This window comes from Acomys russatus, chromosome 19, assembly GCF_903995435.1.
Source record: "Acomys russatus chromosome 19, mAcoRus1.1, whole genome shotgun sequence".
NCBI lineage: Eukaryota > Metazoa > Chordata > Mammalia > Rodentia > Muridae > Acomys > Acomys russatus.
In genome coordinates, this window is record NC_067155.1 from 58,593,374 (window position 1) to 58,616,339 (window position 22,966).

The following is a 22,966-nucleotide window of genomic DNA, read 5'->3' on the forward strand; positions in this document are numbered from 1 at the left end:
GACCAGAGTTCAGATGCCCAGAACCCATCTGCGTGCTAGGCAGTAGTGGGTCCTTGCCTGTAATCTCATCCCCAGAGGACAAAGACAGGGACATCCCAGAGCAAGCTGGCTTGCAAGAGCCCTAGTGTCGAGATCTGTGTTTGCTAAGAGGCCCTCCTCGAGGAAGAACGTCTAAAAGGCATCAAGGATGTTCCCAACATCACTTGAGACTTCTACATACATGTGCGCAAACACTCACGAGTGAGCGCCCTCAAATATATGAAACCATGCGCAAACCGTGCAAAAAAATAGAAAAATAAGTACATTAATTAGACTTGCTTCCATAAAACCAGTAGGTGGGTTTTAGGCAGAATGACAGCCTTGGGGCAACATCTACTGAGATGCACTCTGGCTATTGGGAGGAGAGAAGATGGGGAGGGGTCCTCCTCTCAATGGCTAGAACAGGAAAGCAAGGCCACACTTTGGCAAGGGGGAAGTCAACAGTCACCATATGCTCATCTGGCACCTGCATCTGTGGCCTCCCCCACCTCTGAGTTGACACCACGTTTTATCCATCTCCAATGTAATACCCAGAGGCTTCACGGGCCTGAGAAACCACCTCCCGACATACATGCAATTGGCAACATAGAGTGATCACGCCAGAAAGAAAGGTTTGCAGAGAACCGTCATCCACCAGAGGGAAGAAACCATTCTGTCTGATGTTCAGAGCCCCCAACGGATAGCTACCCACACATCCAATTCCCCACCAAAGATCACCATCCCTTAGCTCAGCAGGTGCTCAGAAAGCCCACTAGCATGTACACAGCTGCTCTGGCAGATGGGGCAGATGTGGAGGCATCCCAGCAAGTATAGCCAGGGTCTGGAGTACCACAGAAACTCCCTTTTGTTGCCTCCTCCCATCCCAGTGCTCTGCCTCTCTCCCCTCACACATCCACTTTCGTTCCCACAGGCCTATTTCTAAACCAGATGCATTCTGCCCTCAGTACCAGTCATGGGATGTTTTCCCCTCCTCCCTGCTTTAGTGTACATAAACAACCCTGGAGCAGGAGAGCCCAGGCATGCGAGCGCCGTGCCCCTGCTCAGCCCTCTCCCCATTCTCACCTACCATCTGGCCCTGCCACTGCTATCTTCCCCCTTCTCCCCACCAGACCCCTAACTCCATGAAAGCCACACCTTTACCTTGTTGATTTTGTTGGTTTTGGGGAGCGTCTGGCTGATGTGCAGATCTGAATAGCGGGCTGGCTTCCGGACAGGGTTGTTCATGTCGCAGGGGACCGACTCCGTTCGCACTAACCTTGCTGGGTCCGTAGGGGTGAAAACAGCAAAGAGAGAGTCTAAACATCATATCGGCTTTGCTCGTGTCAGGAGAGCTCGGCTCACATCCCACCTTGAAACCTACCAGCCACACTAGAAATTATTGCCATGCATCACCATGACAAATGGTCTAGGTGTCCTCTGTGGATTTTTACACGTTTTGTATTGTCTACATAGCACACCTGCCATCCCAATATTCAGGAAGTGGAGGATAGTATTAGACATCCAAGGGCTTCCTTGGCTAGGAAGCTCATGGCCATCCTGGGCTATATGAGCCCCTGCCTTTATTTTTAAGATTTATCTTTATGTGCATTTATGTTTTGCCTGCATGTGTGTGTGTGTAAAGGTGCCAGATCCTTTGGAACAGGAGTTCCAGACAGTTGTGAGTGGCCATGTGGTTGCTGGGAATTGAACCTGGGTCTTCTAGAAGAGCAGCCAGTGCTCGCAACCACTGAACCATCTCTCCAGCCCTGAGACCCCATCTGTGTGTGTGTGTGTGTGTGTGTGTGTGTGTGTGTGTGTGTGTGTGTGTGCGCGCGCACACACACACACATTCATGCAAGATATACTAACATATGTACTTGTCAGTGTAGATGTGTCATATGGGTGTGCACGTGGGTGTGAGTGTGGTAGCCTGAGGTTCACATCAGATCTACCTTTGTTTTTCAGATGGGGTCTGCCACTCAACCTGAAGTGCATAGCTTGAGCTAGGCTAGGTCGCCAATGAGCTTCAGGGATTAGCTTGCCTAGACCCTCACCCCCAGCACTGGGGCTACAGATGTGTCCTGTCATCCTGGCATTTTGACATGACTTCTGGCGGGGGGTGGGGGTGGGGGGTCTCAACTCAGGTCCTTGTGCTTGCATGGCAGAATGGCAGGAACTAATTCACCAACCGAGCCACCACCCCAGCAGCCACATATTTTTTTCAGACATTTCCTTTTTTAATCATTTATCCCCCTCACACACAAGTGGTTTTTGACAACTATCTTTTATTTTTTCCCATGTTGCTGTTGCTGTTGGTGTCACACACTGCTTGAGCCTTTCACTTCAGCCTTGAACTTAACTTGCAACATAAGAGACCCCTGATTCCTCGAGACCTGACAACCAGCACACAAGTCACAATGGACACCTGTCCCTCTGCTTCTAACTGGGTGTTAGGACGTCTTTTGTTAAGTATGGAGTTTATCGGGAATAAGAAAATTGTCACACATTGGACCACATTTGTCCCAAATAACTCCGGAGTCCCACAGTAACGGCCCAGCTCCTTCAGCCTTCCCCTGGGTATTACACCCAGAGCCAAAGCTGGATACACAAGCCAATGAGGCTAAATAACAGCTTCCTGGTGGGGACGGAGCACTCCAGCCTCCAGCGCCCTCATCTCGTTATTTCTGTTACTTGTGGGGAACACAGTGTAGGACTGTGGTGAGTACGCCCCAGTTCAGGCTTGTCTGCCTACCACCCTTCTTTGTTAGTTTAGTTGGGGACTGTGGAATTAAAGCTTTGCACTGACCCAGGGATTTAATTTCTCTGCTTAGCCTGAGCTGCCATTACCATGGAAACAGACTCTATTTTCAACTTTCCACCAACAGGGAGGTGGGGGAAATGCAAGAAGCCAGTGGACTCTTCCAGGAAAGTTCTCTTTGATTTACTCGGAAGACACCGGCCCTCCAGGAGCCCAGGGAAGTTGGCCTTGAAGGCCGGTGGGAGGAGTGAGGCCTTCTCCAAATACCAGACTCTGAGGGAGGCTCACCCTCCTGCAGTCTGGGTCTTGACTTCCTGGGGGAGTTAGCCTCCAAGGCACCCACTAAGGAGCAAGACTCGGTGGGAGGCAAATTCCCCAGTGATGTTGGCCTCAGACAGGGGCACAGGAGCTGTGTGAACTCAGGTTCCAAAATAGCCATGCTGGGTGTATCAAGGGTATGGGGTGGAAGAGGCAGGAGAGAGGAGGGCCAGAGACTGTGCGGAAACCTCTCTCTTCATGGAGATCTGAGGTGGGGAAACATAAAAACCCAGCCGCCTGTGAGTTCTCAGCCTGCTTTGGTGGAATCCCAATTCTTGCCTTAAGCTTTTCTTAGGTTCACTCTGAAGCTGGGTGGACACTCCCAGGTCATGTTTGAGCCCCGGGAAATGGAAGGGTGGATAAGGCAGAGTCAGCCTTGGTTTAGCAAGTCTCTGTATCTCAAGCTTGCTCTCTGGCAGGTCTGAGGCACCCTCTAACCTAGAGATGGGGGCACTGGCTGTCAGGTACTCAGGAAGTCTGTCTACCTAGTTGCTGTGCTGCTAACCTCCCTGGACAGCACCTGCCTGGGCTTTCGGGTCCGCCAGGCCTCACTTGCCCAGTTTCTTTCATTGAGGATGTTTGGCCTTAATGTGTGTGGGTTTTGTACAACTCTTGCTCATGAATGACACTTCCTGCCTTGAGTGTGCATAGGAACCCACCAGATCCAACTCAAAAAGGTAGATTCCTGTTCAGCATTTTCCAGGTGGGCCCAGGAGGTGTCAAGTTCAAACACATGTGCACACACGCCCCGGCCACACTTCGGTTAGGCAGAGTAAAGAAGAGTGTGGGTGTTGCTTCGGGAAAGGAGCTAGTGTAAGATTACCCTGTAGGAAGGAGCTTTATTGGGAGAGGGTGGTCTCGAACCATGGAAGCCATGACTGGGGGGGAGGGCGAGTAAGCATTAAAAACAGACAAAATGATGAGGGCTGAAAGGGAAGGACGGGATTGGCTTCCCTTGAAAACCCAGGGAGAAGCTTCATTTCTTTAATGGCGGGACTCCTGGTAGATTGGCACCACACCACAAGAGGCTCCAATGCTAAGACTGCCTGGGCAACACAAACTGGACTCAAAGGGCAAAGAAAAAAAAAAGAAGAAAAAATATCTCAAAGTTGGGTGGGGAGGGATGAAAGGGTGTGATGAAAGGAGTTGGAGAAGTGAATGTGTTCAAATGATTAATAAAAAAATATTGCACAGAAAGAATGAGGGAGGGAGGAAAAAGGGAGGGAGGGAGAGAGAGAGAGAAAGAACAAGATAGAAAGCAAACGTACTTAAAGGAGAAGAGACATATATGACCACCACACACAGGGTGACAAGGTGGGGATGGGGAGCAGAGATGGAGCCTTCGGAAAAATTTCTAAACAAAGGAAAATATCTGACTTTTACTTCCTTCTGGAGGTGGCAGGAAGGTTCACATTGTGTGATTTAGTCTGGGATAGCCTACATGACAAGGATAATGGGGGAGACAGGACCATAGGTCAGAGGTTGTAAAAACCATAACACTGATCCTTTTTAATTGACTGTCTCCAGAGAAAGAGAGCGGGCAGCAGGAAGCTCACAGCCTGAGCTCTTCAGCCTGCAACATCTGGACATTCACACTGACCAGCATCTTAGGAGCAGACTTCTGATCTCATGAGAAATAACAACATCATCAGGAGAGGTCTCTGCAGTGATGGCATTGTCCTATCCCCATGCCACCATACAGTGCAGCAGCCACATGTGGCTCCTGAGCCCCGAGGAACGGCTGGTGGCACTGAGTAACAGACCTTGTGTTTTTAGGTCATTCTCGTTAATCTCAAGTTACATAGTCAGATGTGGCTAATGGCTACTAATCCGACAGCACGGGCTTAAGAATCACGGGGGTCTGACGTCCCCTTGATGGTGAGGCCCAGTGGCACTCAGGGGAAGAATAGCAGGCTACCAAGAAGAGACTTGATACCCTATGATCATATACAGGAGGAAGGGGTCCCCCTCAGTCACAGTCACAGGGGAGAGGAATAGGGTGAAAGTGGGAGGGAGGGAGGAATGGGAGGATACAAGGGATGGGATAACAATTGAGATGTAATATGAATAAATTAATAAAAAAAGAATCATGGGGGTCTGGGAGACATGAAGCCACAAAACAAGAAATTAAGGAATTAGTTTGCAAACTGGGCTATGAGACATTATGAAGAGTTATTGTCTCCTACCAAGTCCATGGAAGACAGTGCAACACTTTTCTTCCCAGCTGAATGGGTCTAGCTGTATACTGTGAAAGGCTGCCAGTTTGGTCAAGTTGACCCAGGTACCCCTAGGACCACAGAGCATGGGATACAGATGGCCTCTAACAACTCTGCCCAAAGCCAGATTCCTCCCCGAGGCCACTTCTGCAAGACCAACGAAGTGAGCCCTAGCCTGCAACTTGAGTGTGAAGGAAGAGCAGTGGAGTTGAACGAAGAAAGAGAGTGGAACTTAAGACCAGAGGCAAAGCGAGGATCAGGGGCAGTAGGCACCAAAATATTAGAAGGACCAGTGGGAAGCAAGAAGTAAGAATGACAGACCAGAGAATAATGGGTAAGGAACACAGCAGGAAGGAAGATGGTATTGGGAGAAAAGAAATTGAGTAGGCAAGAATCTAGGGGTTGGGAGTTATTTGGAATTGTGCTGGGGTGGAGGGGCAGGGCTGCCTGGGATGCAAGAGCTCTGGAGCCAACCACAGGGTAACAAGTGTTAAATATTTACCTCCTCGATGGATGATCAGGAGATGACAGGGTGGGGCTTCTTTGGTGCATTTGTTGTGGCACTTTAACCTGAAAGACAGAGATAAAGGAAGATGGGCAAGTTAACTGCATGGATGAATGGCTTGGTGGACAGATGGATGGATAGGTGGGTGGATAGATAAATGGATGGCTTGGTAGACAGCTGGATGGACGGGCAGGTGGACAGATGGATGGATGGGCAGGTGGGCAGATGGATGGGTTAATAGATTAATAGAATAGGTGGGTGGATGAAGTCTATGGATGGGCTGAAATGGGTGTATGGCTAGACATAAGTATGGATGCACGGACAGGCAAAGGGATGAACTGGTAAGTGGATGGATGGTTGGTGGAGGGAAGGACTGCTGCGTCGACTAACAGATGGATAAGTGATGAATAAATGGGTCGGATGGATATAAATGTGGAGGAGTAGATGGTAGGACAGGTGGATGAATGAGCTAGCAGACAGATGTATGGAAGGCTCGGTGATGGAGTAGATGAATATACATATAGATGGATGACAAACTGGTAGATGGACAGATGGATGGAGGAAAGGATGGAAGGATGGATGGCAGATATACAGATGGATGGGTGGAGGAAGGGATGGGAGGATGGATGGCAGATGTATAGATGGATGGGTGGGTGGAGGAATAAGTAGATGGACAAATGAAATGCCCTAGTGGACTGGAAAACTCCAGATACCATGGCCAGCAATATGTGAGACAAGTAGAAGCAGCAATTGCAAAAGCTGACCCTTGGCAACCCAGGTGATAACTCTGCAGAGCGGCTGCCAACTGCAATTCTTCCAGTTCCACCCTGGGTGGTCCAAGAGTAAGCAGCAATTGTTTTACTAACAATATCCATGTTAACCTCTTAAACTACAATGTGCTTAGGATAATGGTCTATATTCACCACCACCATCATCATCATCATCACCACCATCACCATCATTATCACCACCATCACTATCACCACCACCACCACCATCATCATCATCATCATCAAAAGCAACACCCCAATCTTAGTCATCATTACTAAGTACTTGAAGACTGGTTCACATGCCACTACACTAAACATTTTCTATACACTATCTAGTTTGAATCTAATAATTGCTTTCTGGGTAGGAAAACTGAAATGAACTGGCACATCCTAGACAAAGCCCTGAGCCACTATCCCACGGGTTGTCTCTCATCTATCCTAACACCTAAAGCTCATGGGAAACATCAAACCAGAGCTTCCATTTAGGATGCAATCACTAGCAGGCATCGAGAGCACAGAAGACAAGTGAGTTTCTTTTAGACAGACCTGAGGTGTCACCTTGCTTCCCCACCACATCGCCTGATTTTCTCCCCTCCCCCAAGTTACTGCAGCTGATTGCACTTAATGCAAACAATATAGACACTCCATGCAAGATACTGTACGGGCTCTGTCCAGACCCTCTGGATTCCCTTGACCTTTTGTGGGTCCCAGACAAATTTCCAGTAGTCAACATTTTTTGCCAGGTAGCTGCCCTTTGGCTCCCAGCATCTTGGGACTGAACAGAAAGTCCCACCCACCATACAAGGGGTTAGAGTGTGTTTCTTATGAAACTCTTAACTGTCTTCTCCATGGACACAGATCTAGTCTAGTGGTTCTCAACATGATGTTTCCCACTCAAACAACATCAGTACATTCTGGAAACTTCTCTGGATTCTCTGCAGAGTCAGCATCTCTGAGGATAGACCAGAACAAGCCCCAAAGTGACCCAAATGTGCATGATGCTGGGGAACCACTGGTTAGCCAGCTGTACACACCTATGCTTGTCTCCCCATTTTTTTTCACCATCTTTCCTGGCTCTGAGGGAAGACCTGGGTTCACCCACGATATGGAGACTTTAGACCCGGAGCCCTCAGGCGTGCAGAGGACAGGCTAGGAGAACTCAGGTAGTTCCAAACAATCAAGAAATCACACTCTTCCTTTCCATATGACAATACTGGGGGGAAGGTCTTCAAATGCTCACCCAGTCCCAGATGCAGGCAGACAATGGACATCACCACAAGAGATCTGATCACAGTCTCCCATCTGTTTCCAGGCTGCCTTATGTAAATAGCAAAGGATAATGTTTCTCCATTCACTATAGAGAGGAGTTTTCAACTTTAAATAAACTTAGTGCTGTGGTTTGAGCCTGAACTGTCTCTGAGAGGCTCATGGGGGGACATTTTGAATATCTGGTCCCCTACTGGGGTGCTAGTTTGAAGGCTGTAGTACCTTTAAGAGGTGGGGCCTGGCTGATAGAAAGACCATGGCCACCCTGGGTCCAGACTGCTTTTCTACTTTGTGGGTCTTGTCACATGAACATGCCACTCTGTATGTTCTCACCACCACATCTTTCTTGCCATGATGAATGAAACCCAGAAACCATAAACAAAATGAATCTTTCTTCCCTTAAGTTGCTCCCCACCATTGACAAGAGAACATAGTACTCTTTAGCCAAAAAGACAAGAAAGCCACGCATGGTGGCATACACTGGCAAGCTCACCACTTAGAAGGCTGGGATCCCTGCAAGTTTGAGGCCAGCCTGGGATGCATTCTGAGTTTCATTACTTTGAAAGGACTAAATGAAACCATGCTTGAAAAGTGTTACATGAAATGGGGTGACTTTCAGTATGTAATATTACCATCACCACCATCATCACCACCATCTTCTCCATCATCATCATCATGGCCATCACCATCATCACCACCATCACTAACATCATGGCCATCACCATCATCACCTCCATCACCACCATCATCATGGTGATCACTGTCATCACCACCATCACAGCATCACCACTGTCAGCACCACCATCATCTCCATCGTCATCATCCTCTCCATCATCATCATGGCCATCACCACCATCACCAACATCATGGCCATTACCTCCATCATGACCATCACTACCATCAGTCGCCATCATCATTTCCATCACCATCATTATCTCTATCACCATCATCATTTCCATCACCATCATCACCTCCATCACCACCATCATCATGGTGATCACTGTCATCACCACCATCACAGCATCACCACTGTCAGCACCACCATCATCTCCGTCATCATCATTATGGCCATCACCATCATCACCTCCATCATGACTATCACTTCCATCATGTCCATTGCTACCATCACCAACATCAATCACCACCAACGTGGCTATAGCCACCATTACCATCATTACTACCACCATCGTTGCCAAATCATTATCACCATTGCCACCATCTCCACCACCACCACCATCATCATCACATCACCATCACCATTATCATCCCCATTATCCCTGTCATGATGGCCACCAGCATCCAGCATCCCTTCCATGTCCATCATCTCCACCATCCCCCCTCCCCCCACCCCTTCCTCAAATCATCAACACATCCAATTCCCACGTCAGCTTCTGGGAGAATCGTGATCAGCCCTCACACATAGCATAATCAGGCCCAACGATTTACTTGTAACAGTGAAAAGATGCACACAAGGGACGATTAATTCCCAGGATGGTTTTTGCAAGAAGTGAAGTGTTTCTATTCGTGGAAAAGCAAGTTCAGGCTTCAAGCGGGTGATCTCTGAAACGCATGCTCATAATTATATCCTGACAACATCCTGCCTGGTGGGCAGCCTCCCGGGCCTCCAGGAACTCCACGGCAGCTGCATCAGCTGCACCCATCCTTCCTCCAGTTTTGCTCAACTGGAGCTCAGAGAGTTCAACTCTAGTATTACTCCCCATGGCACCTACCAGGGACTCCCCAGTCACAACCCTGTTGCTCTGGATTTCATTTCTGTCGTACTTTGTGATGGCGTCCCATGCCTGCATCATTTATTTGTTCCCATGTGGGCTATCTCTCCCCTCAACCACAGGACTTCACCCGCTGGTTTGCTGGTGCACACTGCTTCCAGCTTAGCTTATGAAAACCCGTGAAGTCATAAGGGTTTGATCGTACACTTGGACACAGATCTTCCCCCTAGGTCATAAAATTTGGAAAGGGTCAATCAGAGTAGTGGAAATTTTATGAACTTGAGATCAATATGAGCCCAGGGACATCGTGAGCATGTCTCAAGAATATTTTGACTCAGGTTCCTGTCTCCCAGAACAGACGATCAGGAGACCTAGCACATAAGAGCTGAGCCGCTCACTGGCCCTGTGACTCTGACTGAGCCTAGCTTTCTCAGTCTGTACCTACCACTTAGGGCCACTGATGAGACTAAGGTGACCACGTAAACTACCAGAATAGCATCACTTCATGCACCATGATCTGTCCCTGCAATTACTCCCCTTCTCCTCGAGGGACAAAATACCTGACATGGGCAGTGTGAGGAGGGAGAGTTGATGCTGGCTCTGTTCTAAGGGCACAGTCCATCATTTTGGGGAAGGCATGGCGGTAGGAGACTGAGAGGGCTGTCATGTGACATCGCAGTCTCCATGGAGAGAGGCGAATGCCAGGCCCCAGCTCACTTACCCCTTTATATCCATTCACTCTACAACCCCACCCCACAGGATGGAAGCGTCAATATTCAGAGTGGGTCTTCCCACCTCACTTAAACCTTTCTGGAAACTTCTGCAGAGACACATCCAGAGACAGTGTGTTTTCCAGCCTGGCTCTGAATCTAGTCAAGTTGACAATTAAAATTAAGCCACCACAGTGCTTGTTGCTTTGAGGGTCATGGTTTGTGAATCTGCCAGTCATATGGACCTTTTAGCGGCTTCTGACACTCCTTGTCCTCCCAATTCAAGCTCTGCCTACGCTTTCAAAAGACTCCTGATTACCAAAGTCAACCATCCCTAACCTGCTCTATTCTTATTTAAACACATGCCTATTTTTCATGGCTGCGTGCTAATCATGTCTATTGATGGCTCATGCTTTGACACTTTGGTACATGTATACAATGCAGTGCTCACATCAGGGTTTCTGGATCATCCTGTATCTTGGGTGTTACTCTGAGAGCCCTCTATCACTATCCCCATGTTACAGACAGGAAATCAGAAGTAAATGCCTGGCACAGAATATCACAGAAGGTAGATCAGTTGTTAAAACACAGGTCTCGGGGCTGGAGAGATGACTCAGAGGTTAAGAACACTGACTGTCTTGCAGAGGTTCTAAGTTCAATTCCCAGCAACCACATGGTGGCTCACAACCACCTATAATGAGATCTGGTGCCATCTTCTGGCCTGCAGACACACATGCAGGCAGAACACTGTATACATAATAAATAAATCTTTAAAACAAAACAAAACAAAAAACTACAGGTTTCTATGATTCAAGACCAGGCGCTTAACTGGCTAGTTTGCAAGGGCAAGGGCTGGCCACGTAGTAGGACCACAACCACTCCTACCTACCCTTCTGCTTCGCCGTGAACTTCCCACACAGAGCAGAGAGTGAGAACCACAGACGGGAGCCTCTCCCACTGCCTCTGTGACCCAGCTCTCACTCTTCTCTCGTGCATCATTTATGGACGTGGACGATGCCAGTGGGCCTTTCTTTGGGTTGTTAGAGTGTGCTCTTTCAGGGGCTGGGGGAGGGGAAAACCTTGGGGGATTTGTTTATCTCTCTTTCTTCCTTGCATCCCTCTCCCCCCTTGAGCCCAGAGCTGTGGCCAAAGCTCCCACTTTAACACTCTGTCTTTGTCTTCTATCACCTCTGCGGTGTCATGTCAGTCACCTACTTTGTCTTGGGGACTGAATGGAGGCCTCGCACAGCCAGGTAAGCACTCTATCACTTAGCTTTGCTCCCAGCCCTCTTCTTACTTTTACTATTTTTTTTTTTTTTTTTTTTTTTTAAACACAGAGTCTCATTAAATTGCAAGGGCTGGCTTGAAACTCACTGTGCAGCTCAGGCAGGTGTAGAAATAGCCATTTGCCTACCTCGGTGGCCCAGGTAGTAAGAGTCACATGACCAGGCTAACTCAGATTTGGTCTTCTGATGAAGATAATATCTCTCATAGCCAGCAGCTCCTTTGGGGGAACGAAATGTTCCACACAAGTAACTTTCCCTCATAACTGAAGTTTATCCTATTAAGCCGTGGAATTCCAAAAAAAATAAAAAAAGTTAGCCATCTTCAAAGGAAGCTTTATGTAACGCCTCTCTAAGATGCTATGATCTCACAGGGCAAGGCGACACTCTGTGAAGACTCTGAGTATGTGTGCATAGAGCACTGTCTCCTGGAGCCTGTGCGACCCTGATCAGGCATTGTGTCAGTTAATGTTCCTTTGGTCACATAGTTAAGAAAAGCAGAGAGCTGATGCCCACTCAAGTCAGCCTGACTCTGGTGTCGGGGAGCAGTGGGGGGGGGGGGGGTCTGGGGAGTCAGCTGGATCCTCCCATCCTTCTCTTTCCTCCTGGTAAAAGGAAACCAACCCCCCCCCAAGACTAAATTCATCAAGTATCAAGGGTTGAAGAGATACAAGGTGAATAATGAGATATTTAGAAGCTCATTAAATATCATGTTGTCTTGTTTGGGATCCCATTTCTAAGCCATGGATAAACCCGGTTCCAGGGTAAGTGGGTCATTTAAGAGGCAAGCTTGTTCCTGCAAGTAAGGTGATCCCATGAGTTGGGCTTAGAGGGAAGACAGCCATTGCTGGCTGCACTGAACAGGTTGGGGCTTTGGACATATGCATAGAGAGCGCCCTGGGCCATCCCCTAGCGAAGGGAAACCCATGTCCCTCCCACTCCGATGTTCACCTTAGGGCTCTCAGTTCTTTGGTCAGCCAAACTTTCCAGCCAGCCAAAGTCTCCCAGCAAAGGATCAATAGTTATGGTTGCTCCCACAGTAAACAGGAAAGTGGGCCCCTTCTTGGAGACCTACTCTGTGTCAAGTGTCTGTCCTCGGCACCTTCCTTCCATTCTTAGTTCTGAGACCTTGCGAGGCAGAAGGTTTGTCTCTCCTCACCTTACAGCAGAAGACACTGAGGTTCAAACTGGGTCCGCAACTTGGCCACATTAGCACAATCAGGAAGCAATGGGGTTAGGATTTGAACCCAGGGTTGTTCATAATACACTTCTGACCCTATTTTATGTTGGAAGAGAGCACAGTACAGAACTGAAGGCTCCACATTCCACCTGGCAGTCCTCTCAGACAATGATTCTCTACTTATCTTGAGTGCTGAGAAAGTCTCCAACCCCAACAGATACTCCTGGGGAGCCCGGAAGCCTGCTTTGCAGGAAGTGGTCAGCTGATCATACCATCGGTACACTAGCTCTCTCCCACAGACAGGCATGGGGTGATCTGATTGGGGTAACAGTGTGCATTTCCAGCTGGGCAGACAATGCTCTGCAAGTGGGGCACAGTGGGAACACATAGGCCAGAGCCCAGTTGGGGTCCCACCTGCTCTACTTTCCAGGGCTGTCATCTCAGTGTCTAGCTAGCCCTGTCAGCTCTGTTAGCCATTCCTCTGCGTGCTAGCACTGGATCTTCACTGCTGACCTTCAGGGCAAGGCGGTAGAGCCCAGGCATGGGAGATATTCCTCATGTGCTTTCTTGCCTGCCCACCCAAATAAGGGTAAGCTGAGTTGCACATATTTCCTTTTTTTTTTTTTTTTTTTTTTCATATTACATCACCTTTCCAAGCGGGCTCCTTGAAAAAGATGCCAATGTGACGGATGGTAGAGAGTTAGTATTTCTTCCCGGATGCTTCAGCTATTCTGAATGTAGATACTTCTCAGATCGACTCCCACTTGACATCAGCAGGCTCCCTGACTTGAGGCTTCTCAGATATCTGTCTGAGTGTGCCACCGTCCTGTAACTCCTCCAAGGGCTCCCCTATACCTAGAGAGTCCAATGTAGGCTCCCAGCATGGCTTTGGAGGGCCCGCCCACCTACCTTTCCGCCCTTCCTCATAATCTCAGTACCTCAACATCCTGAACTTAACTTTTGACCCTGAAACTGTCAAGCTTGTTCCCAGAAAGACACGAAAGCTACCTTAGATGCACTCTGGCTCCCTGCCACTGGTGGTGACCATCACAGATCAAAGGCCTTCAGGCATCTTCAACTTCCAAGAAGGACATCTCAAGGGGAGAGTGCGGCAGGCCAGACAGACAGAAGGGAAAGCGCTGGTCCAGGGTTACAGCAGAGTCCAGGCTCTCACACTCTGCTCTGCAGAGATCAAGGGAGGCAGAACAGGAGGCAGCAGTCGTGGTTGCCCCTCCCGCCCCCCAAATGATTACGTGTCCAAGGAGTTGAATTAAGGGCATCTGTGTTTGAGTGGCAGATACACCCATCATGAGGAACTTCTCAGGCCTCTGTTTCCTCATCTGTAATATGGGGGTGATAGTGGTCCCCACCTGCCTTGCAAGTTTGTAACATGGATAAAATGGAAGCACACTTCTAAAGTGTTTAGCAAAATGCTTGCAATGCAATGAGGCTTCAGTGCCTAATATCCACATCCTTACCACAACCACCATCATCACCGCCATCATCATCACCACCACCATCCTCATCCTTACCACCACCACCATCATCATCACCATCCTCATGCTTACCACCACCACCATCATCATGATCATCATCACCATCCTCATCCTTACCACCACCACCATCATCATCACCATCCTCATCCTTACCACCACCACCATCATCACCATAATCATCACAACCATCATCATCATCATCCTTACCACCACCATCATCAGCATGATCATCATCACCATCTTCATCCTTACCACCACCACCATCACCATAATCATCACCACCATCATCATCATCATCCTTACCACCACCATCATCAGCATGATCATCATCACCATCTTCATCCTTACCACCACCATCATCATCTTCAACCTTACCACCACCATCATCACCACCACCACCATCATCGCCATCAACATCACCACCGTCATCACCATAACCATCACCATTATCACCATTATTATAACCCTGATCTTACCTAATTCCCACCTCAGTTTCTAGAAGAATTATGTAAATCTCTCTCTTACATATAACTATAACCGGATGCAACTTTCCCCCCTATGATAATAAACACTATTGCACATAAGAGACAATTAATTCCCAGGATGGTTTTTGCAAGAAGTGAAATGTTTCTATTCGTGGAAAAACGAGTTTGAGCTTTAAGCGGGTGATCTCCACAATGCACGCTCATAATTATATGCTGCCAATACCCTGCCTGGTGGGCAGCCTCCAGGGCCTCCAGGAACTCCACGGCAGCTGCAGCAGCTGCACCCATGGATCCCCAGTTTGGTAAGGGTGGAGCAATTAGCTCCTGCACCAACCTGGCTACCTTCACTTTCCATTTCCTGATCACCGGTGGCTAACAGCCATTTTGTAAACGAATAACTTTTCAAACAAGATGTTGTGCGTTGATGGAGGAGCACACATGGTAAGGAGACTGCACAGGTTAAAGGGGGGAACTGAAAAAGCAGTGAACAAATCCTGTAATGCAGCAAAATTGGAAACGGATCACAAGACTTCTCTAAGTGCAAATGAGTGACTGCAAATGTGGAAGGAATGCAGAGTCAGCCCGTGCAGCCCTGGGCAGGCAAGGGATTCAGAGAGGGCAGGTATCCAACGATCCTGGGAAAGGTGGAACACTTGCCTTAGCCACGGTAGGCATCCCCACGAGGCTGCTGCTCCTCTTACAAGAAAATTGATCAGAGGGTCCACGTCTACGGAAGCAGGCAATGACCCCAACTGGAACACATCAGTGCCTTGGCTAGTACCAACCTGCCTCTGTGGCAAAAGTGTCTAACTCAGGGCTGACCAAGGAGTTTGTTCCAGTATTTAGGACTTTGGCTAAAGCAGGGCATGTCCCAGGCTAAGCAGGGCAATATTGCAGCTATAATCATGCTGTGATTGTGGGGCTGGAAACTCCCATACGTCATCATGGAACCTGAAGGTGAAGCTCTGGTAATGGATCCGTGGTTGTGCTGGGCGAGTGATTGGCAGCTGACACGCTGAAAGTGGGCAGTGCAGGCTGCAAGGCTTTCTGATGGGAGTGGGTGATTTAAAACACAAACCTGTTTCTCGGCAAGAGTGGTAACGCTGCCTCTCTATCCGGAAACATGTACAGACCTTTTCAGATTTCACACCTACGAGTGGGGGCGGGGGTGTCACACAGATTTACCACACATAAATTGCTATTTCCCTACAAGAAATTGGATAAAGTCAAGTGTGGTGGCTGTAATCTTAGCACGAGGGAGCTTGAGGTAGGAGGATGATCATCAGTTTTAGGGCAGCCTGGGCTACATAGCTGAGTTCTAGGCTGCCCAGAGCTACTCAGTGGTTTAAAAAAAAAGAACCACCTTGAGGGTGTGACAGCCCCACAGAGTATGTGCCCCTGCCTCACAGCAGCAAAATCACTCGAGAGTGTTTCCTATCCACCAGCCACACCTTTCCTGGGCAGCACAGTAGAGTTGGCTGTGGTGGCATGGGTATAGGTGAGCCAGCCAGAGGGCATGAGAGCAGGAGAGCGGGCCCTGTCCCTTGCCAGCTATGGCACTGGGTGAACCAGCTGGGGCAGTACTGGAGACCTGGCCCTGGAGGCACGGGTGTGGGAGAGCTGGTGGGCTCAACTCAGCTACCATCCAGGCCTAGATCCACGGCTTTAGTTGGCCTGCCCTAATATCTACCCCATCAATGATTGGCCGGTCCTACAGATCCAAAGCTGCGGGATCTCCATGACACACGGCAACAGCAGGACATCCAAGAGGATTCCCAGTGAGGATCTAGTATTGATAATGCATCAGAAACCAGAGGCCTTGAACCAGGTCAGTGACCCATTGCAATGAACATCGCAAGTAAAGATGTGTGGACAAAAGGATGTGCTGTGTATCGGACACACCCGGACACAGTGCAGCTTCCACTCAAAATTTTACTATTGCTGTTGTTTTGTTCTTATTGTTTCCTTTTATTTTTAGTTTTTTATTTTCTCTTGGGGGAGAGGGCAGATAGAAAGGGACAGGGAAATGAGTGAGATTGGGGTGCAGGATGTGAAAATTCATAAAGAATCAATAAAAAGTTATTTTAAAAAAAAAACAAAAAGGAAGGAGAAGCTAGGAAGATTTCAAATAAATGAGACCTCAGGGCTTCAGACCCCCCACAGAAGGAGCTGTGGGGAGGTTGTGACACAGAAAACACTGAACCAAAAGCCGGGGAACTCTACAGCACCCCCGCTGCAGGAGCAAACCCTGGCTGATGAGTGCACACCGAGGAGACAATGCGGGGACAGTGCTGACATCCGGCCACTCTGCAAGCAGCTCCCTTCCACACTCCTGAACCGATTAGATGAAAATGCCTCAATTTAGATAACTGGAAATTGCTTTTCCGAGCCTTAATTTCCTATTAGACCATTAATCTCTGTATTCAGCCTCCCAACAAGACAGCTGATGATAATTCCGGAGGAAGTGGGCACTTAGGAGGAGCGCTGTGGAGGGGGGAGGGGGCTAGGCATGAAGGATACAGTTCTGGCTTCCTGGGTGGAGGGACATCCCAACATTAATTTATCAAGCCAGGAATGGTGTTCGCTTTCACTAATTAGCACTCGTCGTGGGCCAGGTAAGGGAGGGGCGAGCTCTCTAGCCGGCAATTACCTTGTCTTTCTCTTTGCAACAGTTTTAGTAGTGACTTCTCTCACTGCTGTGACAAAATACCCAGAAAAGGCAAACTTAAGGGGGAAACGGTTTAGGCAGGAGAGCGAGGAGGGTGTGGCACCCAGAGTCAAGGAGCAAAGAGAAATAGATGCTGGTGCTCAGCTCGCTTTCTCCTTTTTTATTCCATCTATGACTCCCGCCCACAGGGCGGTGCATCCAACACTTAGGACGGGTCCTTCCACATCAGCCGATGTAATCTAGAAAGCCAACTTCGCAAACCCTCCGGAGATAAGTTCCCTAGAGATTCCAGGTCCCTGTCAAGCTAACGGTCGACGACAGTAACTGTCTATTGAGGTAAACGGTGGTATGAAATCGTTGTAGAGGAAAGGAGGTAGAGGCACAGACAGAAGTGATCACATGGCCAGCTTGTGGTGGCATCGGGAGTCTCAGGCGCACATGCCTGCCTGCGTGCAGGCCAGCCGTGCAGCCCAGGTTTCTGATCGTGTGTCACACAAACATACATAGTGTATGAATTTCTGGCCAGATGATGATGGATACGGCCCAGATGAGAGGAGAGGACCCCTTGAATTAATCCTGTAGCCTCTTACCATGGCCTGTCCTATTTCCCTCCCCAGCCCTTCCTTCCTTCCTCCCTCTCTCCCTTCGTTTGTTTTTCTTCCTCTTGCTTCCTTACCTCCATTCCTCTCTTCCTCCTTCTTTCTTTGTCTCTCTCAACAAAGTCTCACTATGTAGCTCAGGCTGCTCCAGACCCTCCCGCCTCTGCCCCCTGAGCACTGGGATGGCAAGTCTCCATGCACAGCACCGCGTCTGGCTTGCTCTTTATAGTAGCCGACAATGCCCACTTACATCATCTTTTTAGCCAGATTTACTTCACTCACCATCTACCTGTCTCCCACCCAACCAGCATGTAAATTCCACCAGTCCAGGGGCTTTGTCCATTTGATCCCCTGCCGTTGCTTCCAGTGCCTGGGTACATCGTGTTAATGTTTTACCGTTAAGCAGCACCTTTAATCCAAAACCCTGAATCCAAAATGGCCTCCAGTTTGAAACTTTCTGAGCACCCACGGGACCACAGGTGGAGCACCTCATGCCTAACCTCAGAGTTAAATTGTGAGCTCACCAAAAACACTACCCAAGTGAAGTTTGGGGCTTACACTTGGCTCTCATCCCCAAGGCATCTCATATACGCAACTGCTTGCCTTAATATTCTGAATTCAGAATACATCTCAAACCTAGAAACACGTTTGGCCCCAAGCACTACAGGCAATGGCTTGTTGACTTGTAATATTAGGTACCTAACTGGTAAGTACCAGTCGGGTGACTAATGGAACTGTCTTGCCCACTTCTTTGAGAAGTGATCCCCAACCTCCTCCGTCTCAGGGCCACCTCTCTGAAGGGTCACTTTCCACTGTTCTTCATTCCTTCCCTTTGCTTCCACCCAGACTCACTTCTCTGCCGAGTGTCCTCTTAGCTCCGTGACCACGGACCCTGAATATTACCTGTCCCTATCAGCCCATTCAGTATGTCCACATTTTTTTCAACCCTTGAAAACACATGCAAATAAATGCCCACCCTCTCACTTTAATCAACGCTCCCCGTAAGACTGTCTCCACTGGGTAAGTGTGGGTTTCAACCGACAGCCTCGGTGCATGTGGATACCCTGCAGCCGGCTCTTGTTTCTGTAGTAGCGGATAGAGGTATATGGTTGGGACAAAAGCATGCCAGGAAATCAGCAACTGCAGCAGCAACTATTACCGTTGAAGGGTTGAGCCCGTTGGTGAAGAAAATGGGCACCGTCCAACCAGCGTTTGTCTGAGTTCTAATTCTGATCCCGCCTCTCCATGTGCCAGAAGCTATTTTGCACAAGGTGGAGTGAGAGGTGGTGGGGAAATGTCCCCGAATAACAGTGTGAGGTGAGGGCATTTCAATGACACCTCCCAGTAGTCCACCAGTGGGCGCCAGTACCATGTCCACGCTCCCGAGGAGAAAAAGACCAAGATTCAAGGCCTCTTAAGAGTTCAAGCAGAGAGGGGACCCACAGTTACTGTTGGTGGCTTCTGCACCTCAGCTCCGCGAGGCTGGCCCTCTCTCTTGTCTTCAGCCCCCTCTCCCAACCCTTGGCAGAGTCTCAGTCTTTGCTCATTACTCCTAGAACAGAAGGCAGGGAAGAAACACTGCCTCTGGGTCCCACCTCTAGTGCTGAAAATTGAAAAGGCTTGAGAAGTGTTCAGCCTCGCTGACTCCTGGCTGCGTCCCTGTCACCTAATTACTTGACTTCAAAGCCTCCACGCAGCAGGTGTGAGGATGTGAAAGTCATTTTCCCCCACAAAACACAGCATGAGCTGTTACAGTCAAGATGGGTCTCTGAAGGCAGCAGGTGTACTGGGGACATGAGGAAGCCTCTGACTTTAGAGGCCTAAGCACCTGCCCTGTGCATCTCAGAGTCAGAGAGCTGAGGGCCACCTGAGAAGCTGGGGCCACGGAGGACAGCAGCTCAGAATGCTAATACGTAACAATTCCTGTCCCAGCCACCCTTAGACCATGGAGCTAAAGGATCCTCAGGGGCTGGAAAGAATTAATCCTCCTCACAGGCCAGTTAGCAGGGAGCTCATCCTGGATGACTTACTCAGGTGAAGTCACCAGACAGCCATTTTGCAAGATGCCTGAACAAGCCCAAGAGAGAAGGATGGGGGGGGGGGGGGAGAGACAGAGACAGAGAGACAGAGAGAGATTGAAAGACTGAGTGTCTCCTATCAAAGAGACACACATCAACCCCAGATTTTTCCATTGTGACTGTTGAATCTGAGAAGGTAGTTAGCAACTGTGTACAGATATAGGGCTTCCAGAAAATGTGTACAGATATATACAAAGGGACATAAGAGGGACAGAAATGTGAGGTGACTTGCCCATGGTCACACAACTTCTAAGTGGCAGGGGTAGGATTTGAACCCTGAACCTGGTTTTTCATCTGTCTCCAGAACCTATGGCTGGTGTCAATGTTTTCTCTTACCTCCTTCCTGACATCAACTAAGAATGGGCATAAGAAAAGGGTGGTGGTCTGGAGGGTGGGGTGGGAGGGTGGGGAGTGGGGGTTGGGGAATGGGGGTGGGTCCCATCTCCCAACCAGAATTAGCATCCAGCATGAAGCCATAGAAAGAAAAGAAGCAGGCATCACGGCGCTTGAATTCAAGTCTTCCCTCCCCCTTTCTCAGCTGTGACTCTTCCAAGTTGAGGCACGGCTCTTACGGATAGAAAATGGGAGACATTGTAGCACACCTTCATAGATGGCACATGATGAGAGAACAGAGGAGAGAGGACTCTACAAACTCTCAAAGGGATCAGCCAACCACTGGGCTGGAGCCATGTTGTCAACTGTCTTCATTAATTAAAAAAAAAAAAAAAAAAAAAAAAAAAAAAGGTTGTACCAGACCAAATTCACTATTAAAACTATTTCCAAATTATCTATGGCTGTTTTCAAGACACAGGACCTGTTTTGAGCAGCTGCAAGGAACACACGGAGGCCCTGGAGGACCACGGAGCCTTAAAATGTTTATTTACAGAGCAACTAGAAGAAAAGTTTGCTGATGACTCATCTTTGACACTGCCCTAGTTACTTTTTCTGTGATGGAATACCCGGAGCAATGACAGCTCAGGGGACCCAGTCATGATGGTGGGAAAGCCTGGTGGTGGGAGCACCCGCATTAAGGAAGAAGAGTCTGGGGGCAGAAAGGGAGCTGGCTTAGGACGATTAGCTCTTCTTCCTATAGCACGTGTCCAAAAGGATCCCTAGCTTCCCAAAACATCAGCCAGGAACTGAGCATCTAATCATCACACGAGACTGCGGGAAACCCTTTATACTCAAAATCATAATAGAGGCTCTGAGCATGGGATGCCCTGGCAGCCCCAGCACACAGTGTCGGCCTTTCTCCCATCTCCTCCCAGCTCTGGCTTTTCTCAAAACTGTTCTCATTGATACCCTACTAACACTCAGCTTTGCAAGGACCTTTCTGAAAAACAAAGCAATTGTCTCTCCCCGGAGCAGAGAACTCACAGTCCCCGGAGTGCACAGAAGCCCACTCCCCCACGCTGACTGGCACCCGGCATCGTAAAACGTCCCTTTCGAGGGAAACCACTCACTTGCAGTTTTTACACTTGAGGCCAAAAAGCATTCCTTTCCCGCAGACTGTGCACGTCTGAGACATCCAGTACTTGGTGGAAAACCTGGGAGAAAGAAACAGGAAACGTCCAAGGTGAGGCAGGAGCCACAGGTCCATCCCTAGCAGGGTGTACCCCTAGAACAGGAAACCCTATAAACTCTGAATTCCAGCCCTGCTTGTTCGGAGACAGGTGATAATTAAGTATAGTCAAGTTGCTTAAACCGTGAAGCCTCAGTTTCCTTGGCCTGTAGCATGGGGCTAATAGTGACAGCAAGTTGAAAGGGTCTTAGCACCTGGCACATAGGTAATGCTCAATGAATTAATTGAGCTGTGATATTCATTACCTCAAACATTATTATAATCATTTATTCACTTGACAAACACTGCAGATACCCTACTGTGTGGCAAGTTCAGTTCTGTAAGTGAGCAACGGACCACCAAATTCAGTAGCAAGGGAGAGTCCTCCGCATCCCCCTCCCCCGCAACCCCTGACAAATGGAAGCCTTTTCAAACTCTCAGCTCATCCTCCTGACAGTCACTGCCACCTGTTGCAAATACAGTGTGGAAATCCCCACACATCCTGGTCACCAATTCGAGCTGGAAGTCATTAGATTAACTCGCAGATCACTCCTCCTGCGCTGTGCTTCCTGACTTGAGATAGGAGACAGAGGTGGGGCTGGACTCAGCAAAAGCACCAAAGGGTCCCGGGTCACAGTTAATTTTAATTTTCAATTTGTGCCACCGTCGGCAATAGTTGTATCTAATCTCCACTGCCTCCTCCGAGTGTCAAAGGGGAAACTTGGACGCAAGTTATATAACTCAGAGACAGGGAACTTTGAGGGGGAAGGCCGCCCCCCTCTGCTATCCCCTCTTGCAGGATCTGGGTCAGTCCGCCAAACACAGCAGGCAAGAGAGCGTGGAGCTGCCACAGCTAAGCAAATAGCAATATTCACAGCGGAGATGCTGGCTTGCCGATGCTCCCTCTCCAGCTTTGGACTTGGGCTTGGCTAAGCCCCTTTGGGTCTTAGCAGGGTTTAAGCAGGTCTATTCTGCAAGCTGGGGTGGGTAGCTCAGAGGAGGGGACGGCAAAAGACCCACAGAAATGGGAAGGGGAAGGCGTGAGGGCCTGCAGGTGATGGTTTTCTTTCCTCTCCAGCCTTATCCTGTCCCCTGGGTGGGTGTTCTCTATTGCCTGGATCTTGTTGTGATAATTCTAATGATGAGTGAGATTTGCTGTTGCTGTTGCTTCTGCTGCTGCTGCTTCTGCTGCTGCTGCTGCTGCTGGTGTGTGTGTGTGTGTGTGTGTGTGTGTGTGTGTGTGTGTGTGTGTGTGACAGGTTTTTATTATGAATCCCAAGCTATCCCTTCAACTCTCGACCCTCTGCTTCATCCTTCAGTGTGCT

At 48.9% G+C, this 22,966-nt stretch overlaps 1 protein-coding gene across 1 annotated transcript in view; it reads right to left on the reverse strand.

The window, feature by feature from the left end:
- Positions 1-22,966, reverse strand: part of Ksr2 (kinase suppressor of ras 2) — a 333,604-nt gene that overhangs the window by 73,102 nt on the left and 237,536 nt on the right. Inside the window, exons 7-9 of the mRNA XM_051161630.1 lie at positions 21,544-21,627; positions 5,813-5,880; positions 1,180-1,334 (exon numbers count right to left, since the gene is read on the reverse strand). Coding sequence (XP_051017587.1) covers positions 1,180-1,334; positions 5,813-5,880; positions 21,544-21,627 — 307 coding nt within the window. The remainder of the gene's footprint in view (positions 1-1,179; positions 1,335-5,812; positions 5,881-21,543; positions 21,628-22,966) is intronic.